The sequence below is a fragment of the Semicossyphus pulcher genome, unplaced genomic scaffold (genome assembly GCF_022749685.1).
Source record: "Semicossyphus pulcher isolate SPU_LCO1_2020_fin unplaced genomic scaffold, fSemPul1.0.p SCAF_22, whole genome shotgun sequence".
In the NCBI taxonomy this organism is placed as follows: domain Eukaryota; kingdom Metazoa; phylum Chordata; class Actinopteri; order Labriformes; family Labridae; genus Semicossyphus; species Semicossyphus pulcher.
The window spans coordinates 12,205,451-12,232,256 of NW_027211696.1; the positions used below are offsets into that span (position 1 = coordinate 12,205,451).

Here is a 26,806-nt window from a genome sequence, read left to right on the forward strand (position 1 = left end):
ACCCAAAGACACACGTAATAAAACTTAATAATAATACATTATATATTAAACAGGACTGAACATGAAGCGAGCTCACCATCCAGTAGTTTGCCATGAAACACAGCCATTCCTGCCACACGCCCGATGAACTTGAAGTAGGAGAGGTGGTCCTCGTTGCACAGGCCGGAGTTGGGATTGATTTGGAGAGTGTAGTTGTCCCTGCACAGAAGAGGTCAGGTGAAGTCATTCTATGGCTTTATCAACAGGTTTCTCCATGTTAGCACTCGTTAACACCCAATAGCTTTATTTTGCTTCATCCATGATACACATGAATATTATATATTATTATATTGATGCTAATGTCGAACACTGCCTGCATCTGACTGGGCACACAAAGGTTTTTTCACAGCTGATCATGCATGCATACGTCTTTTTTTCACCACCCCTCAAAGCATGGTTAAGGGTAATATTTATTTTCAACCGATTTTCAACCGCAGTCCTATCATGCTATTATGGGGAGCTAATGCCATTATGGTAGAAAAGAAATGCAATTTGGCTCTGTGCCTTTTGGAGGACGCTATCCGCTTCTCCAATGGGCCCTGGAAAACCTCCGCTAGACTACGTAAAATGCCTCATCTGGCGGAGGCCAGAGAGCTTGCTAAACTACATTTCCTCAATCCAGGACGCCCGCCTCCGATGTCATGTCTCGTTCAAAATCGTCAGGTTTTAAATGTAGACTGCAGACCTGAAGATTTTTTAGACGATCCACCGGTATATTCTCGTCGTATTTTGGATTCTGTACAGCCATTGCCTGGGCCGTTCCTTTCAGAGGGAGTGGCGCAATGCACGCTGGGTGTTGTAGGAATGTAGAATGGGTGACACCACAAGCTGTTTGTACAATTTTCTCCACAGCTATGGCGCCAATTTCTAATATTATTGCTTCTATCGATTACAGAGAACACCAGCTTTGACTGACAGCAGCTTTTTCCAGGGGCGAACACAGAAGTGGAAACAGAAGAAATCAAGGTGGTTGCTTAGCACCTGCATGATGATGATGATGATGATGATGATGATGATGATGATGATGGTGATGTTGAAACTAAATATAAAAGTTGCTGCGATGAACAATCACAATGTGGTAAAGTTTTAATCTATTGTTTTTCTTCAATTAAAGTAAGGTTTCCTTCTTTAAATTTCCTTGCCTTTAAATAGCTGTGTTTGTTTTATTGATTTATTTCTGCCTACATCGTAAAAATGTGAAAGGAGTTAAAAGCGGTGCCAAAAAAAAGAACAAAACATATGGCGCCTTCATTATCCTAACGCCTCCTGTATGTGGGAAACATTTGTTGCAGGATGGATTTTTGAATGAGAGGAAAAGTTAATCAAAGTAAAAGGAAACTTTAACAAGTCTCACAGGGAAACAATACAGCAGCTCCGCCCTTCTCCATAATTGTGGACAAAAATATAAGTAGAAAAGGAGTCTTTTCCACGGCTGCAGACTTGTGGCTGACACTGACACTTTGTCCTGTGTGATATCCTGTTATAAACCCCAAAGGTTTAAACCAGCTATTAAAATCTAAACACGAACGAGCAGAGACTTACGTGGCAGAGTATTCGAACAGGCCGTAGTAAGGGTTGAACATCTCCTTGGATAAGAGGAAGAACCACTCTCTGGCCACTCCGCCGTAGTCCAGACCTTTCTCTGACTCAAACTCGATCCACAGCCGCGCCTTCAGAACGTCCGGCCTCTTTAGGGACATGATGCGACGGTACGACTCCTCAAAGATGTTGTTCCTGTGTAGCTTCATCTCGAATCGGTTGGGGATGTCAGCCTGGAAGAGTTCACAAAGATTTCTCTTTAGAGGAAAACCTTTAGACAAAATGTATTACATTATATTTCGTTCATGTAAGATGGAAGCATGTAAGCTTGATAGAAATGGGGAGGAGGTAAAACACTCAGGATACAGGACTGTGATAAAATTTATGTTCAAAATGATGATAAACTTTAACCAGGAAGGCCAGACCTAAAAATGTTTCTAAACGACATGTTGTTAATGTTTCAATTCAAGTCACAGTTTATCACTAAACATAGTCAAGAATTTTAATTATTGGACATCTGAAAGATAAGAGCTAAAAACGTTAGCAGCAGCTCAGCTCGCCACCCGTGACGCACCACCAAAAAGCGTTGGAGCAACACTAATTCTCAACATGAAACTGCTTTATGCAGTTTATTTATTAGATTAAATCAGCAGGTCTGTTTCTTTTGAAGAGGAGGAGAAGTCTGTGGTCAATACAGCTCCCATCGAAAACAACATAAACGATAAACACTGAAGCAATCTTAACCCAAAACTGAGCTAACATCTTTGATGACTCCCGCTAGAAACTTTGCAAAGGATGAAAACTGAAGAAATCCTAACTTAAAATCTGAGGAAAACCCGCCTGATATTCTGTGTCTGCAGAAGAGCACTACAGAGACACTGATTTTCAAGATGCTTTATTTATTTAAGTAATAATCTTGAAGATTTTCATTTAAATAAAAGTCTGTTAAGTCACTATCTGTCACTGAAAAAGGTTACACAATGGTGATTGAGCCTATGGCCCACTGATGAAAGCCTTTGTGTTTGCAGTATTATGGACTGGGTGTCTGTGGCGACATTCGTGGAAACAAGCGGCGCCCAGTTAATGACGCGTTTTCCATCGGCCAGCAGTGGTTGGTCTGCCAGAGAGGGTAGGCAGAGCTAAGTGCACTCTGCAAGTGTTAAACAGTAATCTACTATGGCTGAACAAACAAAGAAAAGATCGATGACTACAGATACGACTTGTGAAAGTGAAAACAAAGAAAAAGAAACAAATTCGACGCTCAGATGAAGGCAGCCAAAAAAGGAAAGCGACCGTCAGCGAAGAAAATCAAGAGTTACAACCGGAGCCAACCGTGGACGTCACACATGCAGCACTGTCTGGATATCTGGGAAGTGTGCTCCCGCAATTACCGTTTATCGCCATAGGTGGCGCCAAAGAGAACGAAACTGAGATCTATGAGATTATAACTGTAACTTTTATAATCTCTAGCTTAAAAGAAATGTATGAAGGACCTCTTTAGTGCATGTTACTAGTTTAAATAATAAAAGCCTCTGGTTTCTTCTGGCTTCTGTTGTAAGCAGGACATTCTGCACACTTGCAGAATTATTACATTACATATCAAAAGGGAAAAAATATCATGATCATACTTTTTGCAAGATTGTCCTGCTTCACAAAACCTAATATTGTCTGCACTGTGTTAAAGCTAAAGTTACAGTCAGGTCATCCAAGATCAGATTCCAGCATTACAAAAGAACAGTAGGAAAAAAAACAGCCACCCTGCTCTCCACCTACAGAGTGTTAATCACGAGAAATGTGAAATGATTGCAATGAATATTTAAAATGCGACAAAAATGTCAAACTCAGTCACGCGGTGCCAAGGCAGTGTGAAGAAACCTGATTAAGAGCAGAATGCAGCAGAATGAAAATAGAAGCAAATCAGACCTCCTTCTTGTGCAAGGAGACGCTGACTGAGAGCTGTGAAATGTAGCTTTTGTTGCATGTCTGCGTTTATTTCTTACCGGTTTCTTCAACTTCTTCCTGAAGTAGTCGTATTTCTGCTTGAACTCTCGGGAGTAGGGGACAGCCTGCACAGACAACAACACAATAAAAAGGGTCAAAAAGAGATCTTTAAAAATATGATGTAAAGGTTTTAACAGGGAAGCTACATATGCTTCTCCAAAACCTACATGGCGTGTAGGCTGAGGAGGAGAGTTTGCAGTAAAGAGGAACATATCTGAAGTGGTGCGTATAGTAACACGAAGGTGCCGGCATGTTAAGTGACAACCTCAGTGACAAAGTGATTTATCTTAGTTGGACAGAGACACTGAGGCGACAGCAGACAGAACCGCAGTGTTAAAAGAGGAACTTGTTTTCATGTAGCAACACTTCAGCGGCTGAAGGAGAGAAGTCAGCCAGAGGAAACTACTCACAGGTCCTGTGATAGCTGGACTCTGCAGGCGAGGGTCCTCCCACTGCGTGTTCTTCGTGTCTGGATCAAAACAAAGACAAACAACAAAAGCCCTTTAGGCGACAATACGGCAGACTCAAATCATTTATTAGAGAGAAGCAAATCTTTACATTTAAAAAGCTAAAACAAGCTTGTTTCTTTTGTATTGTAGGAAACAAAATCCCTTTGCGTTCAGTTAGACAAAATAAGTGACTTGAAGAGGTCAGCTCTCCCGGACACATAAGAGTTTTTTAATCCTCTTTGGACATTTTAATATTGGTTGGCTGCGTTTAAATTTTCAGTGTCAATTTTGGCAGTCTTAGTCTTCAGCTGAAAATGCTTCTTAGTTTTACTCACATTTTTACCCTTTATAGTTTTAGTCTAATTTTAATCGACAACAACTCAAAACATTTTACTGAAAATGTTTTCTCTCTTTAAGTAATATGACCCCCCCTCCAGTCTCCCTCTTCTCGTTATTACCTGTTTGCTTCAGGTAAAATTAACAAATCAAATTAATATCAGCAGATCATCCAAAGAGGAAATGAACGATGAAGACACAGCATCAGAGGACACTGGATTACATGTTTATGCTTGGTCCTAACTTTTTATCATCGCTTCTCTGACTGAAGCAGACAGACGATGATGGCTCCTTTTTGTGCAGAAGAAGCGTCAAATGACGCGTAAAACGCCCCTTTTTTCTGTGAGTGCGCACAGAGCATGACGCAGGTTAACAGAGAACGTCCATTTCTTTGTCATACCAAGTATCTCTAACTGGTGCTTGAGGCTTTAAAATATCATGAATTTTGAATGTCTGACAGGCCACCACTAACATTTTAGCCCCGTCTCATTAGCGAAAACAAAACACGTTTCTACAGAGTTTTTATTATCAAAGATCTATTTTTAGCTCGTCAACGTTTCGTCTTCATCATGGAAAAAATGTCGTTCATGAAAAATTGTCATCATTATTTTTTCAACAAAGTTAACACTCAAAGTTTTTCAACTGCATTGTTGCTAACCTTCAAAGCTGAACCATTGACATAACACATGTATGTGACGTAGGCAAATGTGTCAGACGCAAGATGTAGAGGTGTTATAGAGAAACTCATACTGTGTTGTCCTGCAGGTTGGCAGCAATATCTAACAAAATAGACTATCTTGTGCTGTTCTTAGCCTCTGCAAGTGGCGCTATGCTCTCAACAGCTAGCCTGCAGTGAGCGAAGAGCAAATTACTTATGTGAAGGCTATATGGCTACAGCTTCAATGTAGGAAATTATTGAGTGGGTGCCGTTTAAAATCTAAGATAAAACCATAAACAGCTTTATCTCAAAGTTAAGAACACCTTCTCATTTCTGCTCGAGGAACACGTGAATCAACCTTTAAATCGTAACTTTTTGTCATGTATATTGTGTTTATGTTAAATCTGCTGAAACAAACCTTTTCTTCTATCAATACAAAATAAAAGCTTTTTTGGGGCTATATTACTTTCCAGATTCTACAGCTATATATATGTAGACATATCTATATCTACACACTTTTAAAAATCAACTTAAGAGATAGATAAGTATCATGCTAGAGACAGGAAGTGGTAAGATAGAGGCATCTTACTGTGGTCAATGTAGAAGGTGCGTCCGTCTGAGTGAACTCTTTCCTCCCATCCAGGCTAGAAAAGGAGCACAAAAAGAGAAGAGTTACAAAGACGCACACAGCCGCTGTAAGACAGATCATTAAAAAGGACATGCTCAAATAGTCATTTAAATCCATCCACTTTGTTTCCTTTTTAAATTTAAGTTTGATTGAACTTGACCGACCATTAAACGGTCCAAACACTGACAGCCCTGCGGCGCCGCGGGGGCGAGGCAAACTCAATCAAACACCTCAAAGGAACGGAACGGATTTTCTCTCCTATTTGAGTCACGTCCGAGACGTCAGCAAGGCAGGGGTACGACCACAACATTAAAAAGGTTAATCACCACCACTACCAGCTCAAACCAGTACACCACCACTGACACGGTGAGCACTCAGTACGGTGTCACAGGCCGATGACACACACTCGTACGGCACCAGCAGTCAGGCAATGACAAAAAGTAACAGTAGATTGAGAGTAGAGGGTCGGGGGAAAGGGGAGTCTGACAATGTGTCAAACTGTGTGTAACTAAGGTATGTGTGTTTTCTAAGTATGCTGCTACTGCACGAGTGGAGAGCCCGGATTGGAAAGCTGATAACATGCAGCATACAGCCAGTTCCTTCCTCTAACATACAGCTCCTCTTGTTTCCTCAATCCCTCCCTCTACCCTGTATTTAATCCCCTCCTCCAGCCTGTCTATCTTCTCTCTTATAAACATGTTCAACCTGTCTATCTGTGCCTCAGACGCTGGTACAGGAGCACAGACATGGAGCAGTCTGAAGGGGAAAGTTTGGGAGCTCCGAATTGTAAAAAACAGGGGATGGTGGTGCAGGGAGGGCACACAGAGAGAGGAATTGGTGTAAAAAATACTGATGAAAAAAGGAAGGGAGAGGGTACAAGTCCATCCATGCCGGTCATGAGAAAGAGAACAGATAGAAAGAGAGAGAGAGAGGAAAAAAAAAAACAAGAACAAAAAAACAAAAGAAAGCGCAAGGCTGTCTGCAGGCATTCGACCAGACTGGACCGGACCAGACAGGTAGGCAAGGCAGGCAGAGGGAGGGAGGCACCAACCAACCTCCTCTGGTAGGTTCTGCCAAACAGACATGGCCAGGTGTAGAAGAAGTAGCATACATTAGATCCACCAGAACGGAGAGAAAAAAGAGAAAGAGGGAGAGAGAGAGAGAGAGAGAGAGAACACACACACATGCACACACCACACAAGCCTGTGAGATGTACGAACCCATGAAGCTTTGATTATTTAACAGCTGATAACGGTAACGTTTGGCCCACTAGCTGAGAGTTTGCTGACCCCAGGAGGGACTTATAGGGAAAAGTCTGTGCGGTCTTTTCCCAGTGATCATGTCTCAGATTTAAGTGCAAATTCACATCGTTCAAATTTAAATATGGATCATTGATTTAAGCATTTTAAGCGGACAAAAACCACAACAAAAACATGCAGAAATACCATCTTTAACTCAGAGCTCAGGGAATTATACAACTTGTGAATGAGCAAACAAAGCTAAGTCATTAATGGGATCTTTAAGGTTGTTGTTAATCTGCTTTGTGGGCCAAAGGTTAAATATGCAGTCGCTCCTATTGTGACTGTTACTTACAGGAAGAGGACCGAGCTCCCCGGGCTCCATCGAGTTCTTGTTCCTCATGTGGACTGGATATTTCAACCTCGGGTCCTCCTGGTTGTCAAAGGAAAGAGGGAGGGAAGTTGAAGTTATAGAAATGCATCAGAATTATTCTAAAACAAGGGAAGGAAAACATGTAAAATACATATGAATATTTATAAAAGTTTTACTTCACACCACCAGATGTCAGTAAAAGATCCTGGAAGATCAGCACTAGATTTTAAGTGCCTCTATGTTATAACTTACCAAGCAGAAACAAAATATAACCCTTGTTTTTTACTGTTTGTGTGTTATAGCTTAGCTTAAACATTTATTTTTATGATCAAGGACCATTGCCATTTTCATTGCCAGTGGAGTATACTCCTGTAAGTCTCTTTTCTGCTGCATCACCGTCTGCCATCACAAACGTGCCGGAGACAGGGTTAGTAAACAGTGAAGATGTTACAGTGGTTAGGTCTTTATTGTATCTATTACTCATTCCGTCTGTTTGTCAAACTTGGTGCTGACAAATTTTGAACGATGTTCGAGCGCTGCTCGGATGGAGACGGGCGGAATTTGTAGCTGAGATGACAAGGAGTCGCAGAAGTTACAGACGGAGCATAGCATCGCGCCGGAAAGGGGGCGGAGATTAGTGGAGATTAGCCCGACACGGGTTTTGTGTTGCCATCAATGCCGATCAGAGCTGAGGCGATATTTACCCGGCCGGGCCTACTGCAGAGTCATCTGACCCGGGTGTGAATACCGATTGTAGCCTTTCCCACTAAGCAAAAAAGCCGGTTGTTAGCAGGTTTTTTGACCAGTGGGAAAAGGGGCTTTGGAGTCGAGCCTGTGATCAGTGCATCGAGGACTGTAGCCTTTGTATAAGGGGCACCTGCTCTACCAAATGAGCTAAACCAGCGGCCCCTACTATGTCAAGTTTATACAAAATAAAAGACAAACAAAGCCAAAAGTTGTTTCAGCTGTTTGTATTGTATTTCTCTAGAGTTGCTGATTTTTTCGAGGAATTTCCTTGAAATTTGAACTCGAGTAAATCTCATTCATTATTCATTCATTATTGGAAACTTAATACATCTTCATATATGCTGCTTTTTGTCTGCTGACTTTGTGCTGACCTGATGTGCACCAAGATTCTGAAAGCAATTGATTGGAATTGAAAACTGTCTCTTATTTTCCCTTTACTTAATTATCAGCAAATAACATGGTTGTTTCCTGGACTGTTACAAGGAAACTGTTACAGAACTATAAAATGAAGCCCTTGATTCATATTTCAAAAATCCTCTTCTACCCTATAGTGCACATCAGCCCAGAGAGACTGTAACGGGGAATCTACACAGGCAGCGCATTTGAAGTGCATTTTTGACACATTGGTGCAGGGACAGAACCGCTCCAATGTTATTCAATGCTGCAGTCTCCGCCAGCCGGGTATGCTGCACGGGAGGCGGGCATTCGTTTTACGCTTCAAGTCTATTTCCCCCCGCTGCTGCACGTCAGTGAAGTGTAGAAAGCCATTGACTGCTATGTATATGTATATAACTTCAATTTCAGCTTCCTATTGAAGTTATTGATCGGCTAGATAAGCAGGCAAGATTAATTTGAAAGAGGAATGAATATGTACATTTCCTCAACATTCAGGTTTACCCATCCTATTAATCAATTCTCATTTGACTTCTACATCCAACAAAAACACAGAATTTATGTAAAATTAAGAAATAAATCGGTTGCAAAGTTGTCTTCTTCTACTGTTTCCGGCAGACTGCACACTTTTTGGCACCCCTATTTATGGCCAGGAATCGCAACTACCATTGGCTAACATTGAGACTCATCTTTGCTGTAGTCACACTCAGTGTCGATCGCAAAATAGATGCTGCTGTGACGCTTACGTGCCACGCACGTTCGTCTGACGCTACCGTGTCAGACCGGAGTCTGTTGGCTCACCCAGGTGGTGTTTCTGCTGTTGTGGTCGATGAAGAAAGGCCGTCCGTTGGGTGCTATCCTCATCTCCCAGCCCGGGGGCAGGAAGCTCTGCTGCGTCTTGTGCTGCGACTTGGGGGAGCTGTAGGGGGACGGCTGGGGAGACTGCGGGTTGGAGAAGGTGTCTTTTACAGCCCTCCGCACCTGGATGTTGTTGGCTCCCTGAAACCACAATGGAAAAATATAATTAAAAGATGAAGTGTAACGTTATCTCTCCCATTAGACTAACAGAGTGGATTTAATCTGTAACTCAATATGGATGACTGACAGCAAATAAATCATCAGTGATCCTTTGAAACACGAGGAGCCTCTGTATTCTGTTAGAAAACTTTATCATGTTAGCAAAGATCTAGGAGAATCCATGTTATCTTAGAAAGACAGGCACCAATTTTTCCCCCATGAAAATAAGGAGGGAGCTACATAATCAACATCCATGCTGCACACTCCATCAGCCTGTCAAGTGGTGCATCAAAATGTCAACAGAAAACTGCACCAAGGATTAATGAGCAGCTTTTACTGATTCCCTGGATGATGTTTCTGCGGCCCAATCGCACAAAAACAACATATTTTTTGTAGATTTTTACTGGATAACCCAAATGCAAAGATACACTTCAGATCACCCATCAGAATTCATTTTGTTGTGTTTATGTGGTAATAGCTGGTTGAGGCTAAAAGGAAAACTAATGACAACATAACACCACTAATTAGGAGAGATGTTTACAGGAAAGAGATGCTTACAGGAAACCAACCATTTCTGGCCTGTCTAGAGCAACATTAAACAGACAGAGTCTGCTCAAGCTAATGACTGTCCCTGCATTGCATTATTCTTGTAGCGGCAATTATCACTGACTGATCTGATTTCTAACAAGAGAAGAGACTGTGTTAATTAATCCACAGACCTCCCACCTCCTCTGGAAGTTGTAATTACAACAGCGAGTGTTTCACTTTCTTTTACTTCTAAACACACACACAGAAACACACACACACACTCACACCTTAATTAAAGCTCCTTCAGGTCTGTTCCCCTGATAGGAGCACAGGAACTACAGCAGAGACATTTAACGCAGTAGGAGGTCAGACAGAGAGCGTGCTTTAAAGATACACTTTGTTGATCTTAATTAGCTGAGTAAGTGTGTCTATTTATAGCCACTGGGTGCATTTTTAAGCTTAAGTTCTATTATATTATATAATATATTTAGCATAGATGATAAATGTGCATAAATGACTAACCCAGCGTGCTACAAATCCAACCCAAAAATCTTTCACACAACTTTAAAAGCTGTGACATTTTGCATCGTACAATAAAAAGCCTGCCCGCTCAGGTCAAAACAAAACGTACAAACCTGAAGTTACTAAGTGTGAACTCATTTGAGTAACGCATTAACCACCTGCGCTGTCTGATGATTAAACCAGTGAGTAAGAAACTGGCGGAGTAAAAGACAGGAATGCTAACAACATACTGTGGAGGGATTAGAAATAACTATTATTTAATATTTAATCCGTCCACTAGGTGGGCAGAGTCAAACACTTCAAATCCTCAGCAGCTGCTTCAAAGTTAAAGCTCTCCACTGATGCATTGACTTTCATTAAGATATCTGAAGGTGAGGAGGATTTCACAAAGGCTGCATGTACAGGACTTACAGCACATGAAGTGATTGAGTCCTAAATGCTCACTTATTCCTTTATAAAAGTGTGTGAACTAGTGGTGTCAAAAATGACGTTCAATTATTCCTTCTAAAAAACATATAGGTTCGAACTATTCGAATATCTATTGTTGCGAAATATGTCCACAAGAGCGTCCCCATTTTTGCCGTTTATGGAGCAAAATCCCCAAAACCTTCAAACGGGGCTTTTTAGATTAGTGAATGTGAGAATCTCTCTCTCTCTGGCCGGGCTGGGATTTGAATTCTCCGCCCTCATTACCACACGCAGCAGCGTAACTACCATTGATGCAGGTAATGCAGCTGCATAACGGCCCGCGGCAGAGGAGGACCCGGAATCAGATGGACGAGCTGTTGTTTTAAAGCTGCATTTTTACTCTTCTTTCATTCGTTGCTGACATTACGTTATGTTACATCTGATAGTGATATGGTGATATTGAGCAAGCTGCCGGTGAGCAGCACACAGGTCCACTAACGGCTAATTTATGCTTTAATCATGCTTTAGTCCCTTGTCATGACGAAAAAAACCTTGAGGATAGCACCGCTGAGCTTTCAGGCGTTGTCCGAGGTGGTGTTGTTGTAAACGCTCACAGGTGCGCAAAAACGTTACACTGCTGACCACACAGCACACGGTTGTTGTAGTAGCTCGTTCCAGCGAGAGTAAAGTTAATTATTAACGTATAAAGTGACGTCGTGATGCATTCAAAGACGCTCCCTAACCAGAGTGCGCGCGAGGACATACTAGATCCCCGCGAGAACTCGCTAGACAGTCGCGGTAGTGCTGATTTTTCTAATAATCGCAAAAAGGTTTTTTTTAATTTTTTATTACAATTAGGTTATATATTAGAATTTAGAATATTCGATGACAGCCCGACTGCGAACATACTTTATATCTTCTCTCTGTTCTTTAGCCAAAGAAAGACTCACTGCAACTTCTTCTTTGTGGTATCAAAGTCCTTGAGCATGTAAGAGGGATTTGTTACAAAAAGTTCTTTAAAAAGGATCCAATGCTGTAAAATTAATCTTGAATGCCTCCCATAACATCTAACATTGTCATTTTTATTTGCTTTGTGGCTGCCTTTGAGTTTCATAAACGACCTCTGTATTTAAGGATATTAAATTACCAAGATCAATACCATTGATTCCCCACCAGAGTTTGCTTTAGCAAATTAAAACAATTGTTTTGGACCTGTGATCGATTCAAATAATGTCTTCTTGCAGCAGTAACTGAATCTACCATCACCACACCAGCTTCATTCAGCTACTGTTATTGTTTTAAAGAAGAGTATGCGGCAGAAGGAAATGCTGACTGTGCCAAAGTGCATATTGTATACACCAAACGCATCGTCATGAATAACAAAGCTTTATGTGAAAAATAATTCATTTGCAGGTGAAGATGGGGGAAAAAAGAGCAGTGTAAAGAGAATGTGTTATCAGTGAGGAGAAAAGAAGAAGAAATGACAAAAGGATAAGTAAATGATGAGATTAACATATTTCGAGGGTTAGCGAAGATGAAAAGAGAGAAAAGCAGCATGAAGATAGACCTGAAAGAATGAGAGATAACATTAGAGTGGTGGGATTTAGAGAAGGAAATATGGTGGATGTGGATGGGTAAGGATCATGTTTGGGTCTAAAGGATGGAAGGTTGCAGTACATAAAGGAGAAAGAAATAAGCAGCTCTTAGGAAGTGGAAAAAAGAAGAAAAGGATGTGGGAATGGCAGAAAGGGGGTGGTACAGGTGTCTAATTATTACCTCCAAGGGGGTGGAAAGGGTGACAGTAGGGGAGCTGAGGCTACGAGGTCGTCGGACTTGGGGCTCATGGAGGTGGTTGTTGGAAGCATTGGAGGAGGAGGAGGGGGTGGATGGAGGTGGCAGGGCCGAGGCTCCTCCCGGGGATGGTGATGCTGCTGCTGCTGCTGCTGCTGCTGAGGTGCTGGCTCCGTCTTCAGTCAGCTGTTAGTGAGAGTACAACTTTCAGGGTTATGTGGGGTTGGAAAAAAAAGACTTGTTCTTAACATAAGACAAAAGGCTGTCACAGGTGCTTGTCTGCCACCTGAAAGGTCTTGAGTCAAGCTTTTCTATCAGGAAAGAAAGTTCCTAAAGTATGGGTCATCTGGGCCGTGTGACAACAATCATTTTGTAGCTTATAATATTAATGATATAGATAACATTATGCATCAGACTAGAGAATAGGGGCAAAGGCTTTGGATCAGTAACATTAAGTAGAGGAAAATTGGAAGTTATTGTTTCTTACAACCCTAAACCATGTTGTTGCTGTAGGGCCCTGTGATTCCAATGATGCTGAAAATATGGACATCACATATTTATTTTCTGTTTTCCCAAATATTGTATTATTATTACTATTTTTATTATATATAATTACTATTATACAATGTCTAAGTTAAATAAAGTCTATGTTTTGGTGTCATTTCCAGGCTTGCTGCTTCTGTGCGCTCCTCTCACACACACATCACATCATGTCACGGAGGCCCTCTACGACAGCTAAAGCCCCGTTCAGACCAAACAATTTGCAATTAGACAAAACAATTTAGACATTGCAGGGAAGAGTCTCACAGGTGTTGGCTGACACACAAATGGCTTTGCCTGCAACTCAGCTATTAAAGACCAGCTCCAGTCATGTTTTAAGAATTATAAAATGCTCTGCTTGAAATAATAAATTGTGTCTGATATTTTATTTCTGCAAAATATGGTTAATTAAGTTGTAAAAATCCTCCGAAGGCATCTCCTCCTTCTCCCTCATTAAAAATTCCTTAATCTGCTTAGGCCCCGCCCACTATGTGCTACGTTTCTCCTTTCGGGAAATTACAGCCGAACAAAACACGTCTCTGCCATCGTTTAGCGGCAACTTGTTGAAACTTAGTGAGCTTGAAATTTTTAGTAGTAGTAACGTCAACGCTAGTGAAGTTGCTAAAATTAAGATGATACAGCTGAAGTGGTTGCCATAGGTTGCACATAATGATATGCGTAGCATCACCCCGTCCATTAGCGGGATTGGCTCCTTAGGTTTGTGATGTCACAAACCTGCCAATCTGAAAACGTGTTGTTCAGCCTGTCCTTGATACACTGCAGTTTAAAAGCAGACAGGCCCAGCCATGGAGATGACTGCTGATGTTGCCTCTGATATGTCTTGTAGCTCATGATTTTCACTAGAGGGGGTCTTTAAAGAGTTACCAGGGGCTAGTTTCAACAGCCAATCAGCTTGTAGCGAAGTCAGCTGGGAAAGTAAGTTTCAAAAATAAACATGAGGAATTCAACAACAGCCATATTCATGGGATATTAATCAAATTTTGAATATTTTCTTACTGTTTAAATTAAGATTAAACACTCTTTATGCTGAATAAAGTTACTTAAATCATTAAACACAGAATTCAGAAAAAATAAAACATAAACACCAAATTTAGGGTACAAAATGAGGGCCCTACTGCTGCAATGGGAAACCCACATTTAAAATGGACCACAAATATGCACCAAGGACAAAAGGAATACTGTGATACTGTTATATAAAACATTTGGCAGCATCCTCTCCTTCTAAGTAATAACAAAAACAGACGAGAATCAGAGAATGAGAAGACTGTGTGATGAAGGACAAAAGACGAGCACAGTGTTCTGATAAAAGCAGAAATGAAAGTATGGGTTTCAAAGGAGGAGAGACACGAGCTTTAAAACGTACACCCAGTCCCATGAAGCCATCTCCCCCTCAGCTCAGACTATGTGGAGCTGCCTCAGACAGGAAGACAGGGGAAGACAAGTGGAAAAACAGGGTCGAAATGGGAAAAGGGAGGAAAAAGTGGTGGTTGCAGTCCCATGCCAGGGTTTAGAAAGGCGTGACCAATACAGACTCCATCCAGAGTATCAAACAGAATGCTAGACAGGAGGAGGAAGACACACAATAAAGTTGGAAAGGACTGGAAACCAGGACAGAGAGAAAGACAGAAAAAGAGACTTTGAGGTGGCAAAGCTGCGTCTCTTTGCGTCATTCTTTGAAAGCTACACAGAGGGAGAAACACAGATGGGAAAAAGAGGTCCGACACAGGCCGGGGCCATGACAGGGGCCGAGGAAAGGGTCCAGTCCCATGCATAGAGTCCAGCCAGCCTTCGGACCTGCTGTACCTGCACAATGGGCCTAGTCCAGGTAGTGGTTTTGCTGTTATGGTTGACGTAATAAGTTCTTCCCTTGCCGTCCTTCCTCTCCTCCCATCCAGGGGGCAGGCCGGGGGTGGTCAGGGAGTAAGGAGTCGCCGAGGGAGACTGGCCGAGTGTAAAGAGAGAGCAAAGCAAAGACAACTCATCAGTACAGGCTGGCATGTGTAGAGACATGTGGAGGGAATCATTTCAAATGACTCTGCAGGAAAAGAGAGGGCACAATGTATGGTCTGTTCAAGTCCATAGAGACTGGTAGTAATTCCAACATGTTTTAAACATTCATAAACACAAGACTTTTTAAACCCTTTCCTTCTTGGAGCTGCAGCACAGCGACAGAAGCAGTTAAGAGCAATATATGACAACAGAAGAACTCTGATAGAAATGTAACGGATCACATGTGAGATTAACCTTCACAAACATAACAGTGAAACTCAGAGTGGGACTAAAGTAAACAGCACATGGGGGAAAATAGTGGATCATTACTACATTGCTGAGTGAACTATTAACAAACCAAACAAACTTTAACTGTTTAGATGTGCAAACAGAGCACCCTTTAACCTGGTTCATTATCGTCTAAAATAAAGCTCATCGTATTCCATCCTTTTTTAATACTAAACATTTGATTGTATGAAGGTGAAATCAATCTGGCACACTCGTGTTCCTCTGCTCTGACAGAAATTATCATTATCATCATCATCATATCAGCAGTGTAGAAAACATCAGACAGCATAACAGTTCCTTTACCAGTTAAAGTGAGGAATGAGGCGGCGAGTCATATCAGCATCTAGTTGTTAATGTTAGTTCAGAGAGGAAGATGAGAGTAGGACAACATTAAAGTTGTCTGTTTGCTGGTTAAAGTGATCTCTGCAGCAGGTGTCTGTACTGAGCCAAAGATCATTTGTGTAGTAAGACGCTCCACTCGAGTCAGATACGTATTCCAACAACATTTAAGTATATAAAAGTATTGGGTCGGACAAACATGTTTAAAGAGGGGGTATTATGCTCTTTCTTATTTTAATATACCATATACATATATATACATATACATATACATATACATATATATACATATATATACATATATATATAGAGAGAGAGAGAGAGAGAGAGCGTTACAATGTTGGACGTTCATACTAAATGTGAGTGAAGTTTCAAATCTGTAGGTAAAAGTATGTTGGAGTAATCCCCAGGCTTCTCAGCTCAGTCTGCTGTGAACGCCAGGTTTCACACAGTTTTTTCTACGCATTGCACTTTGTGACGTCACAAAGCTGGCCAATCAGAAAAGGGCAGGCTTGTAGGGGCGGGGTTTCTTAAAGCGACAGAGCTGACTGAGTCGTTTCAGGCAGAGGCTGTATGAGGGCCTGCACAGAGCACCAGTGTGAGAAAAATGATTTTTTTTTAAACTGTAAATTATGCTAAGCTACTCCACAGGTATCACAGAGCAAAATATGAAGCTTGAAATGAGCATATTTCCCCCCGTTTACAGAGCTGGTATTTGGATCAGGAGCCTAAAAAATGTGATTAGGACTTCCCCATTGGACTCATATCATAACTGTGTTTTATGGCCTTTTAGCAATGGCTAATGTAAAGCTAACTACCAGGTTTCAAGGGGAAAAAAAACATTTGCACCCACAAACACACATAAAAACTACACTAAATGAGGAAGGATTAATTTGGCTTTATCAGCTGATTGTTTAACAGAACAAATAAATCACCTGCCAGCAAGAATGTTTATATTTCAATGGATGTTTACAAAAACACCTTAAGTCAATTTTAGAAATAATGTTTGCTTTATCATTTTTATGAATTGGAAATGTGTCGTGTGATGTGTAAATGTTTGTGTGCTGCCTTCTTACATAAAAAAACTAAACAGATAAATCCTGAAAAAAAGTATTGAGAGTCCTCTTGTGGCTTTCTCCCCATGTGAAGGCTTTTATCAGAATGATTCACAAAACTAGTCTGGGGACATATTTAGCCTTTCTCTGTGGTGTCTGGGAATTAGAAGTGACTGTTGGGTTTTAAACTGTATATAAACTGTGACATTACCATCGACTCCTCACCACCTGAGACTGTTTGAGCTCTCGTTCTTCTGGCCTGGGATCCCTGCTGGTGGTAGACAACAGGGGAAGATGGTCTTTAGTTCACAGTGCGTTATGTTTTCAATGGAAGTAACGGGGCAAGGGGGGTGTTTGGGAAGCAGTGCAGGTCGAGTGAGGAAAAAAACTGATTGGACAAAGGTGGGAATTAAATCTCAAAGGAGGTGAGGAGCGACAGGAAGGGTGGAGGAGGTTCTTGTGATTATTTGGTGGGAAAGTGTGGTGGCTGTGAATGTAGAAAAACAAGAGGACACCCACTGAAGCGTAAGAGCTGTGAGGCTGAAGGAGCACAGCAAATTTGGAGAGTGCAGTCGGGATTTGTTTGATTACACAAAATGTAGGTGAAGGAAACTTTCAGCAGTGTGCTGTCTGGAACGTTTGAGCGAAAGTAAATCAGCTTAAATATTGAGACGCACAAAGAGGAAGATCAAGAGAGTCTGAGGTGCAGAAGTGATCAGGGTTGCTTTTCCCTGCTAGAGGGAAGACGGATGCTTTTCCCTGAACTGACGTTGAAGCTAAAATAACAGCAGCGAGAGAAAACAATTCTGTGCCCTGAAAATGTTACAACGGCAGAAAAAAAGAACTACTGTGCTGAAGTTCAATTAAAGTTTACAGTTTGAGTATCAGACATGAACTGTAAGAAAATGATCAAATGCAGGAAAACAAACTAAAGTCAGTCGGCAGTGTATGTGTACCGGATGTTACTGTCCTCATTCTAAGCTGCATAACCTAGAAGGCTGTTAACAACCTGATTTGCACTCAATAGTCCCCTCACTACCAACCCTGTAACGGGAAACAACCTTATAACTCCAACATAACTGTGGACACATGCTCAGATCTGTAATGAACCATTTTGACGGGGAAAGTCCACCCACAACCTCCTATTAAAGGATAGGTGTGGTAATGTTCCACACTCTCATTACTGTCAACAAATCCCTGAACCAACAATGAATTAAACACTAAGAAATATTGTCTGTGTAGCAAAAGCCTGATAAACAGCTGCTTAATCCTATGTGCCAAAGGCCTCAATTGTAGTCTTAATAGTATTTAAAACACATCACTTAGTAGCACTGTTACAGTGGCTCTGAAAACAATCAACGAATTGTGTTTCAATCCACAGCTGAAAATAGTCGCTAACTAAGGCACTCTTTCCTGCTGTTCCACCAATATTTTGCTAAATACTTAAAGTTATAATCTCGAAGATTTCAGTTTTGTTCTTTGGCGGCACCTATGGTGATAAACGGTAATTGTGGAAGCACACTTCCCAGATATCAAGACAGTTTCGCATGTGTAACTCCGGTTGTAACTCTTGATTTTCCTCGCTGACGGTCGCTTTCCTTTTCAGACAGTTTGCCTTCATCTGAGCGTCAAATTTGTTTCTTTTTCTTTGGATTTTCACTTATTTTTGAAGTTGTATCTGTAGTCATCCATCTTTTCTTTGTTTGTTCAGCCATAGTAGATTACTGTTTACTTAAAGCGAGGAAAATCAAGAGTTAGAACCATGACAAAGGCAGCCAGCCGTAGATGTCTGGTTAAATTGGGAAGCACGCTCTCTTAGTTACCGATTAGCGCCAGTAGGAGGCACTCAAGAGCACACTAATTTAAATCTTCCAGATTGCATCTTAACAGAGATTTATTTAAATGAAAATCTTCGGATTATCACTTTAAGTGTTGAGGTGCTTTAAGAAATTATTTTGAAAAATAAAAGTAAAATTTAGATGAATGACAGCCTAATCCTTTACAATCAAGTAAGTTCTAATAACAAGAACAGGCTACCTTTATCAAAGAGGCAATCTAATGGCGTCCATCCACCTACATACTGACTTAATAGCATTAGGAAAAGTGTGAGTGTACCTTTCCTAAGTCCACACGCTAACACAGTGACAGGAAACTGCTCAAACACATGGTTTCCTCCGATGGCTTTTTAATGAGCTTACTGTCGTCCAGTCCTCACAGACGAGTCATTCAAGGGAAAGGCTGACATCAGCACCTGTACTTTTCCTCGGCTGGACAATGCCGGGCTCACGGCTGTGACTCAGCTAGGTGACAAACATCTGACTCAGATCTTGTGACAGTGTGTTGAGCTGAATCTCCCCTGATGCTATGACTCAGGAGTCCCTGGGGAGCGTTTGATCTGTTGCCGTGCTGCCCTTAATCTTATTGCCAATGGTTTCTACTGGAATGGTCATTTCTGCTGGCACATAGCCTCGAGGCCCGGCATTTCTACAATACGAGCTGCGAGTGAATCACAAAGAGAGGAGAGTAGTAGTGGGGGAGGAGGTGGTGTTGTAATCCTACAGAGGCAGGAAGAAAGGAGCCAACAGTGAAGCCGAAGAGAGAGCAGGAAGGAGAGGTGAAGAGGAAGCACAACCTGCCTAGTAGGAACATTTTTAATTGAAGGAGGAGCAAAGGAGGTGATTTGATGAGTGGTACACTTACAGCACTGATACATGCCAACAGAGAGGATGTAAATGAGATATCAGGGCCTGGCTGCTTGAGGAAATCAGTGCAAAAAGAAAAGGATGTGCACAATGCTGGCAGCGATGTAAAAATTAAAGAGAGGAAGTCAAGAAAGACAGAAAAAAGGACGAAGGGAAAATGTGGGAGTTTAGAAATATGTACCATAAGAGGAGGAGCCTGGGCCTGATCGCTGACACCATCCGTCATACTCGAGGATCGGAGTCTGTTCGACAGCTGGCTCTGTTAAATAAAGGTAGAGAAAAGAATAATTGCATCTCTCATTTCAGACAAAAAAACAGTGCCTGGAAGTTAATTACTCTGCCTACGCTGACACCATTAAGTCATTTAGGTTTTGACTGCCTAAATATTTTATTGTTCCAACTCTCACCAGAGCAGAGCTGGGCCCTGCGACTTCCCCGTTGGTTTCTGGAGTGAGCGACAGCCTCAGATTTAAATCTTCGGAGAACTCCTGGGTGACGGGCGTCGGCGGGTGTTGCGGCGTTAACATGGAGGAGGGGCCCGGCAGAGACTGGGCCATGCTGTCGTTAGGATCCTCTTCGGTGATGAGCTCCCAGGACTACAGAAGAAACAAGGAGACGCAACCATGAAGAAATAATATTATATTATCACTTGAGGCGACTTTAATCAGCGTCTACATGCTGCATGTGTGTGTATGCTCTTCTCGCTCACGTTGTCCAGGTCCCTCGGCTCCAGGTGCTCATTCTCAAGGTCTTCACTGATGTGGCGTCTTGAGCGGAAAACGCGGTGAGCTTCCTGATGGATCTGCCGCTGTTGATTGTCACTCTCAGTCTCTGAAATCACATCCCTGGAGGAGAAGTGTCGGCATACAAAATGAGGTGTTAATAAGTCACAAAAAAGACTAATAATAATACCCCAAAAATAAGATTAAGCCAGAGAACTGTTACGTAAAATACCATACCGTAAAACTCTTTTAATCAATTTTTTAAAGACTAAATAGTGATGATACATAACATCTGTTACATTTGGGTCAATTAAGCTATTGTCTCAACTGCGAAAAACTTGACATTTTGAGAAATACTCTTATCTACTTTCCTGCCAAGTGTTAGTTGAGAAGACAGAGATCACTCTCATATCTGTCCTGAATATGACGATAATACCAGAAAGAGATAAGCAGAGATTAGCATAAAGCTTAAAAACTGCCTAACAGCAACTTTTGAACTCACTAATCAGAAAGTTATATCTTTTTTTGTTTAATCCAGAAAGTGAATCTGAAAAGGACACGTTGTCGTTTTATGGTGAGTTATGCAAGGGACTATTTCATGGCAGGAAGTAGAGGGACGTCTTGGAGTCTTCTTGTCACCATGAGCTTTGTCAAGCAACTAGCGCAGACTGCAAGAAGTCACCGTGACATAGTTATTTACCTGTCTTCAGTTTTTTTTGTGCCTTTATTCGATAGGACATGAGGGGAGTAGAGAGTGGGGGAATGACATGCACCAAATGATCGGCGGACCGGGAGTCGAGCCTGCGTGCGTCAGGGGACTGTAGCCTCTACATGGGGTGCCTGCTCTACCAACTGAGCTAAACCAACGCCCCATTATACTTCAGTTTTTGTATGTAATAAAACAAACAAGATATAAAGTGTTAATAAATGCTGGTAGCACTGGTAGGTGGATTTTGTTTGCTTTGAGCTTTGGCTAAGCTAGCTGTTAGCAACTGTTTCCAGTCTTTCGCTGAGCTAAGCTAACCTACTTCTTCTATGTTTAAGTAAATAGTTACCAAACAAATGAGTGACATCTGCCTTCTTAATTAACTCTTGATGACAAAGGTAACAGGCATATTTACAAAATGCTTTCAGCAGAGACAAAGTGTCTACAGAAATAATAGTTCTGCAAATATTTAAAAAACAGCAGGAAAACCTGCCTCACATGTGAATTAAATTCTCTACTGTGGTTTAACAGATCTAAAACTATCACAGAGATAACATCTTACAGATATGAATTAATACAATATGTAATAATATCTAATGTATAATGTAAAAAGAAGAAACATGAGAGGAGAACCCGTGCGTACATGTTGGAGGGCCGTTTCCACTGTGTAGAGCGGTTGTTGTGGTTAACGTAGTACGTGCGTCCCAGGTTGTCCACCTTCTCCTCCCAGCCTGGCGGCAACGGTGGCAGCAACTGCTGGGGTCGCTGTGTGCCGTTGTCCGCAGACTCATCCCATCCCTGAAAGAGACACAGTTCAGACTTTTTAACATAAGGAAGCATGAGTAACTCGGTGGTAGTTTTGGCTAAAGATCCCGCGGTCACAGAGATCCCGGCGAGCTGACAGCCTGTCAGACACGCATGAACATTGGACACCGCTCCGATCTAAGAGGGAGCTCAGGCATGGAAACACATTAAAGATGTGGATTCACTTGTGGCCGCTTCGAAACTTTCAGAGTTCTGTGTTGTGGTATAAAATGTTTTTGCTCACATTTACTGGCGTTTATTTTTGTCTGACAAGCTGCTGGCGGTGTGGGATATCTCCACAGCCACAGGATCCAAGATTGAGCTAATGTGCATCAATATCACTTCAAGCGATGAGGAATTGAACTCTCTTTTTTTAAGTCAATTTGGCTGTAACCAGGACATAAAAACACAACCAAGCTAGTGTAATAAATATAATTTCAAAGGTCAGCGTACGGAGGTAAAAAGGGCATCTACAGAGGAGTTTTTAAAAGGAGACATGCAGTAAAGTGAGGTGAGGGAAATTGCACTCAAGTTTTAGTGCTGCTAAATGTCACCTTATCTGTGAAGCTTCTCACTGTCTGAAAATTTACAGCATCTCTAAAGCGCTCCAGAAGAAAACCACACTTGAAAACACACTCAAGGAGCGGAGAATCTCCTATTTCTCCAAATCACAGGCAGCTTTGTAAATGGTTTTTCCATACGCTGACCTGGAAAAGACTTTCACCAGATTCTTAGAAACAGAATAAAAAGAAAGAACCCTCCTTTCTTTTCTTCTTCTTCGCAAAAACCACGCTCACATTTCTTTTGGTCCAAACTGGGAGCTCACTTTCATCTTTAGGCTTAGATGTGTGTTTTCTTTGTGTGGAGGAAAGTAATAAAACTAGAGTCTGGTTTGGCTTCAGGTTAATAAGGAGATGGTGAATAGGATGCCTTAGCTAATGCTAACTCAGCAAGTTCAAACCAACTCAACTGTAGCTGCCAAGACCTTACCTCAGCCTCCTCCCTCATGTCTCCAGCCTCCTCCTCGTGTCCTCCTTGTTTGGGCAGATAGGCCATCTTCAGACGCAGGTAACCTTTCACCCTGGACTTGTGACTGGAAGGATAACATCAGCAAAAATGAACCCAGTTGGAAAACACACACGAAACCAGGTGCCCTGCAGCGTCAGAGCTCCTAGTAATGCTTAGACATGCAGGGGAGTTTCCAAACTGCCTATTAGCACCAGATGGTTTTTCACCTTCAGTGTTCAACTGACCGTCACATGAACTTACGACACCAATTTACATAGTGTTTTAACCAATCTCTGTGAGCCTAATTATCTGTCAGTCTCTATTCTTTCTAAAGGACACACTTTACCTTCCTACTGATATCCTATTTCACTGTTTACATTTCACACCCTGTTTGTCACAGCTGGTAAAAACTGACCTTCGAGGCCGCAGCAGGAAGTCTTTAAACGTGTAGGGACGCTCCATAGCCGGGTCCTCTGTCTGCAAATTAAGAGGAGGCATTTGTTGACAGAAATCAATTGAACACGCAACAGACAGATACACGTCAGAGAGGATCAAAATATCAGTCATGAGTTTACAGCACGGCTGGAACCCTCTGCACAGCCATCCCAGGACCATTATGCAACAGTGAGCTTCTCCTGTTACATATTGAACAGCAGAAAAGGTCTTTTGAAATTCATTGCAATCTCCCACTGCTCTGTGACTGAGCCAAACCAGTCCGCACTGGCTGCACACCACATACTGCTCAGGAACGCAGCACTGAAGCAGACTGTCAGTTTCCATTTCAGCAGAAGATGAGGGCAAACTTTGTCAAAAATATATATAGCGTGTGACGTGATGAAGCTGTTGGGATTAACTCCGCGTAACATCTTTTATTACGAATTTATATCAAGCTTGGTTAATAATGCATCCTAATGAAAAGTCTATGGCGACATGAATGCCGTCTTATCTGAGACCAATCCAAAACACGGCTGCTTAAAGCTGCTGTGAGGGACTTTCAGTTTGTGTCGACTTTAGCGCCCCCTGTGGATAAAGAAGTCTCTCTTTGCTGATCTTGTCCTGTACATGTGCAAGTTGTATTTTCTGGTGAAAAATCTTCTGCTTTCTCTCATGATTTCATCTTTGTCGTGAAAAAAGTAAACAAAGGCTGTTTCGCCCACGTGCTGTCAATCGCCTGATCTGACACCTACACCGCGGCAGCAGTTACAGGCACTGAAAATATCTAAAGAGGAATAATCAATCCCGTCACTATTTGTCTTGCTTACTTTTTTAGGTCATATAGATACAGCAGTATTAATTTCAGTCTCTCAACAAAACCAGTAGTTTCTGCTTAGATTTGTGCTCATGATCTGGCACCTGGTTACTATGTTTTCATAGAGGCTACTGGCTAAGGTTGACCTCCAGAAAAGTCCCTAACACAACAAAATACATCCAGAGGGCGGGTTCAGATACAGACATCACCACACACTCCTAGAGGGTTGTAAGTAGAGTAGAGTAGAGTAGAGGTTTTTCTTTAGCCTGACACTGAAACCAATTTTTGAGAGGAAAAACTCAGATTACCAGTATGGAGGCCAAAATAGTGAATTTCTCAGCTGGTATGAAAATATGTATTTTCTATGGGGATTGTGAACCGTTATTGTACAATAGGGCTGTGCAAAGATACTCAAAAGACTGCTTCTCAAAAAACATAATCCTAAAGATCCCCTCCAGTGAGAATCAAGTGTTAACCTTGTAAACATCTCCAATGCTGTTTTTCAAGACATATCAGGGACAACATAAGTAGTCATCTCCATGGCTGGGCCTGTCTGCTTTTAAACTGCAGTGTACCAAGGACAGGCTGAACAACACGTTTTCAGATTGGCAGGTTTGAGACATCACAAACGTTAATGGACGGGGTGACGCTGCGCATATCATTATGTGCAACCTATGGCAACCACTTCGGCGATGCGCGAGCCAGCTGTAACCGTCAACGTAATTTTAACTAACATTAACGTTACTACTACTAATTAGTACATTTCAAGCTCGCTAAGTTTCAACAAGTTGCCACTAAACGATGGCAGAGACGTGTTTTGTTTTCACGACAGAGGGGGCGGTTGGAAATTTGCATAGTGGGCGGGGACTATGCAGGTTCGTGAATTTTTAATGAGGGAGAAGGAGATGTAGAAAAAACATATCAGACACAATTTATTATTTCAAGCAGAGCATTTTACATGTCTTAAAACATGACTGGAGCTGGTCTTTAATTAAGAACATGTCACATTATTATACATCATCAACCAATTCTATTGCAGACCAGCACCTGCTCAGCTGTGCTGCATTTGCTGCAGATGGATGCTGATTGTGCTTATAAATGATTTCTGTATTATATGTTCTCTTAAAAAAGAAAATATATATGCCATTACCAATATATCTGTGATAGGCTAGTAACAGATATATTGGTCAGACTCTTGTGACCATTGGAAGAAAGTCTGTCTTTTTCATTTCTTATAGTAAAATCCTCCTCATTCTGCCAACATTAGATGAGTCAGCAATGTTGACCTGAAAACGTAAAAACTGAGTATTTTGGAAAAGCTAGTCCAGAAAAAAAGATGACTAAATCTTATTACAGCAACTATGAATAAGTCTTCACTTCCCACAACTTGTAATCAGGCATAAAATCAAGTAATCAAATCCAAAACCCACATGAAACGCAGACCATAACCTCCACACGAGCATTACAGAAGCTTATTCATGCCCGGCTTAATTCGTTCGATGGCTAAATTAAATTGACTGCATCAGGACCAATGGCTTCATCTCTCTGCATGACTCAGCTCTGGCTTTTATCTACTGCTAAACTTTTGGACTCATGGGAGCCAAAAAGGACATTAATAATTAACCCCGACACCTTCTTCTGATGTGCTCTTAAGGTTTACAACTTAGACAGCACTTCAGAGAGCCACTACAGGTCTGACAGCTCTGCACTGAGCAGAGGAGGAGCTGCTTTAGAGAGGTTTCTATGTCTATTTGCTTTAGTTTCAGGAGCTGTTTACTCACATCAACCCTTAACTGTACAAAATGACAAACAGCAAACAGGTTCTGCATGTTATTGTTTACAGAACCTGATATCTTCCAGCAGTTTCAACGCAAACTTTTTGACGAGTGTAGCTTTTTCCATTGGTTCTGAGGGTCGCACGCCCTCAGGACAGTCACCTCTGTTTACATGTTAGACAGCCGGCTTCTCGTTTCCAACAAGGAGTGTGATGTTTGATCACAACGCTACTTGTGTGGCTAGCACTTTCTCACACTAAGGACAGGAGAGACACACCCAAACACACTGACTCTTTGCCTGACTTTCACAGAGGTTAATCAGGCAGAGCGAGGAAGATAAGAAACAGCTGAGTATTCAAAACAGTGTTAGAACAGCCAGTATGGCCACACACACATGCAAATAACTCACCGGCAAATGGCTGAGCGGAACGTCAACCTGGCCCAGGAAATCATCTCTGGTCTAGGAAAGAAAACAAGGTCACCTTCAGCAGCTTAATTTTAGAAGTAACAGCTTTTCAGTGTGTCTGGGGGAAAACCCACATTTCCAGCAGGGGAGGAGAAGGGAAAGAAACACAATGTGAATTACTTAATGCACCACAATGTCCAACAGCCCTTTGTGTTTATTTGCCACAGAGTGAAAGTGACAAAGATTTTCTTTTTACGGACAGGCCCGTCCAGAAATAACATCTAGCTTATTTTGTGATTTGAAAATCTCAGATAACGAGCATTTAATTCTTCCAAATGTAACTGAATTTATCATCCAGTATCTGCTAGCTTTTTTCTCCTCATGAGGCCAACGCTGCTTTTATCTTCCCTGCCGTGTCCGGACAGACGGCTCAGTCTAGGATTGTATTTATGAACAGGCCTTTTGTATCATTTTGTAGGAGAAGAACCCGTGAACCCAGCAAGGAAAAAAAGAACAGCCACCAGATTGAAGCCAC

General features: G+C 41.7%; 1 protein-coding gene across 6 annotated transcripts in view; it reads right to left on the minus strand.

Annotated features, from left to right (window-relative positions):
• Positions 1 to 26,806, minus strand: part of nedd4l (NEDD4 like E3 ubiquitin protein ligase) — a 55,761-nt gene that overhangs the window by 5,418 nt on the left and 23,537 nt on the right. For 5 of the 6 annotated variants that reach the window (XM_069672932.1, XM_069672929.1, XM_069672931.1 and 2 more), the window contains 17 exons: positions 26,275 to 26,325; positions 23,257 to 23,318; positions 22,824 to 22,926; positions 21,673 to 21,827; positions 20,311 to 20,446; positions 20,009 to 20,197; positions 19,783 to 19,860; positions 17,111 to 17,170; positions 15,032 to 15,169; positions 12,653 to 12,853; positions 9,203 to 9,400; positions 7,244 to 7,321; positions 5,612 to 5,666; positions 3,990 to 4,048; positions 3,579 to 3,644; positions 1,582 to 1,811; positions 77 to 198 (listed from right to left, as the gene is read on the minus strand). In XM_069672932.1, coding sequence (XP_069529033.1) covers positions 77 to 198; positions 1,582 to 1,811; positions 3,579 to 3,644; positions 3,990 to 4,048; positions 5,612 to 5,666; positions 7,244 to 7,321; positions 9,203 to 9,400; positions 12,653 to 12,853; positions 15,032 to 15,169; positions 17,111 to 17,170; positions 19,783 to 19,860; positions 20,009 to 20,197; positions 20,311 to 20,446; positions 21,673 to 21,827; positions 22,824 to 22,926; positions 23,257 to 23,318; positions 26,275 to 26,325 — 1,981 coding nt within the window. The remainder of the gene's footprint in view (positions 1 to 76; positions 199 to 1,581; positions 1,812 to 3,578; positions 3,645 to 3,989; positions 4,049 to 5,611; positions 5,667 to 7,243; positions 7,322 to 9,202; positions 9,401 to 12,652; positions 12,854 to 15,031; positions 15,170 to 17,110; positions 17,171 to 19,782; positions 19,861 to 20,008; positions 20,198 to 20,310; positions 20,447 to 21,672; positions 21,828 to 22,823; positions 22,927 to 23,256; positions 23,319 to 26,274; positions 26,326 to 26,806) is intronic. The other variant, XM_069672933.1, reaches the window with a different exon arrangement.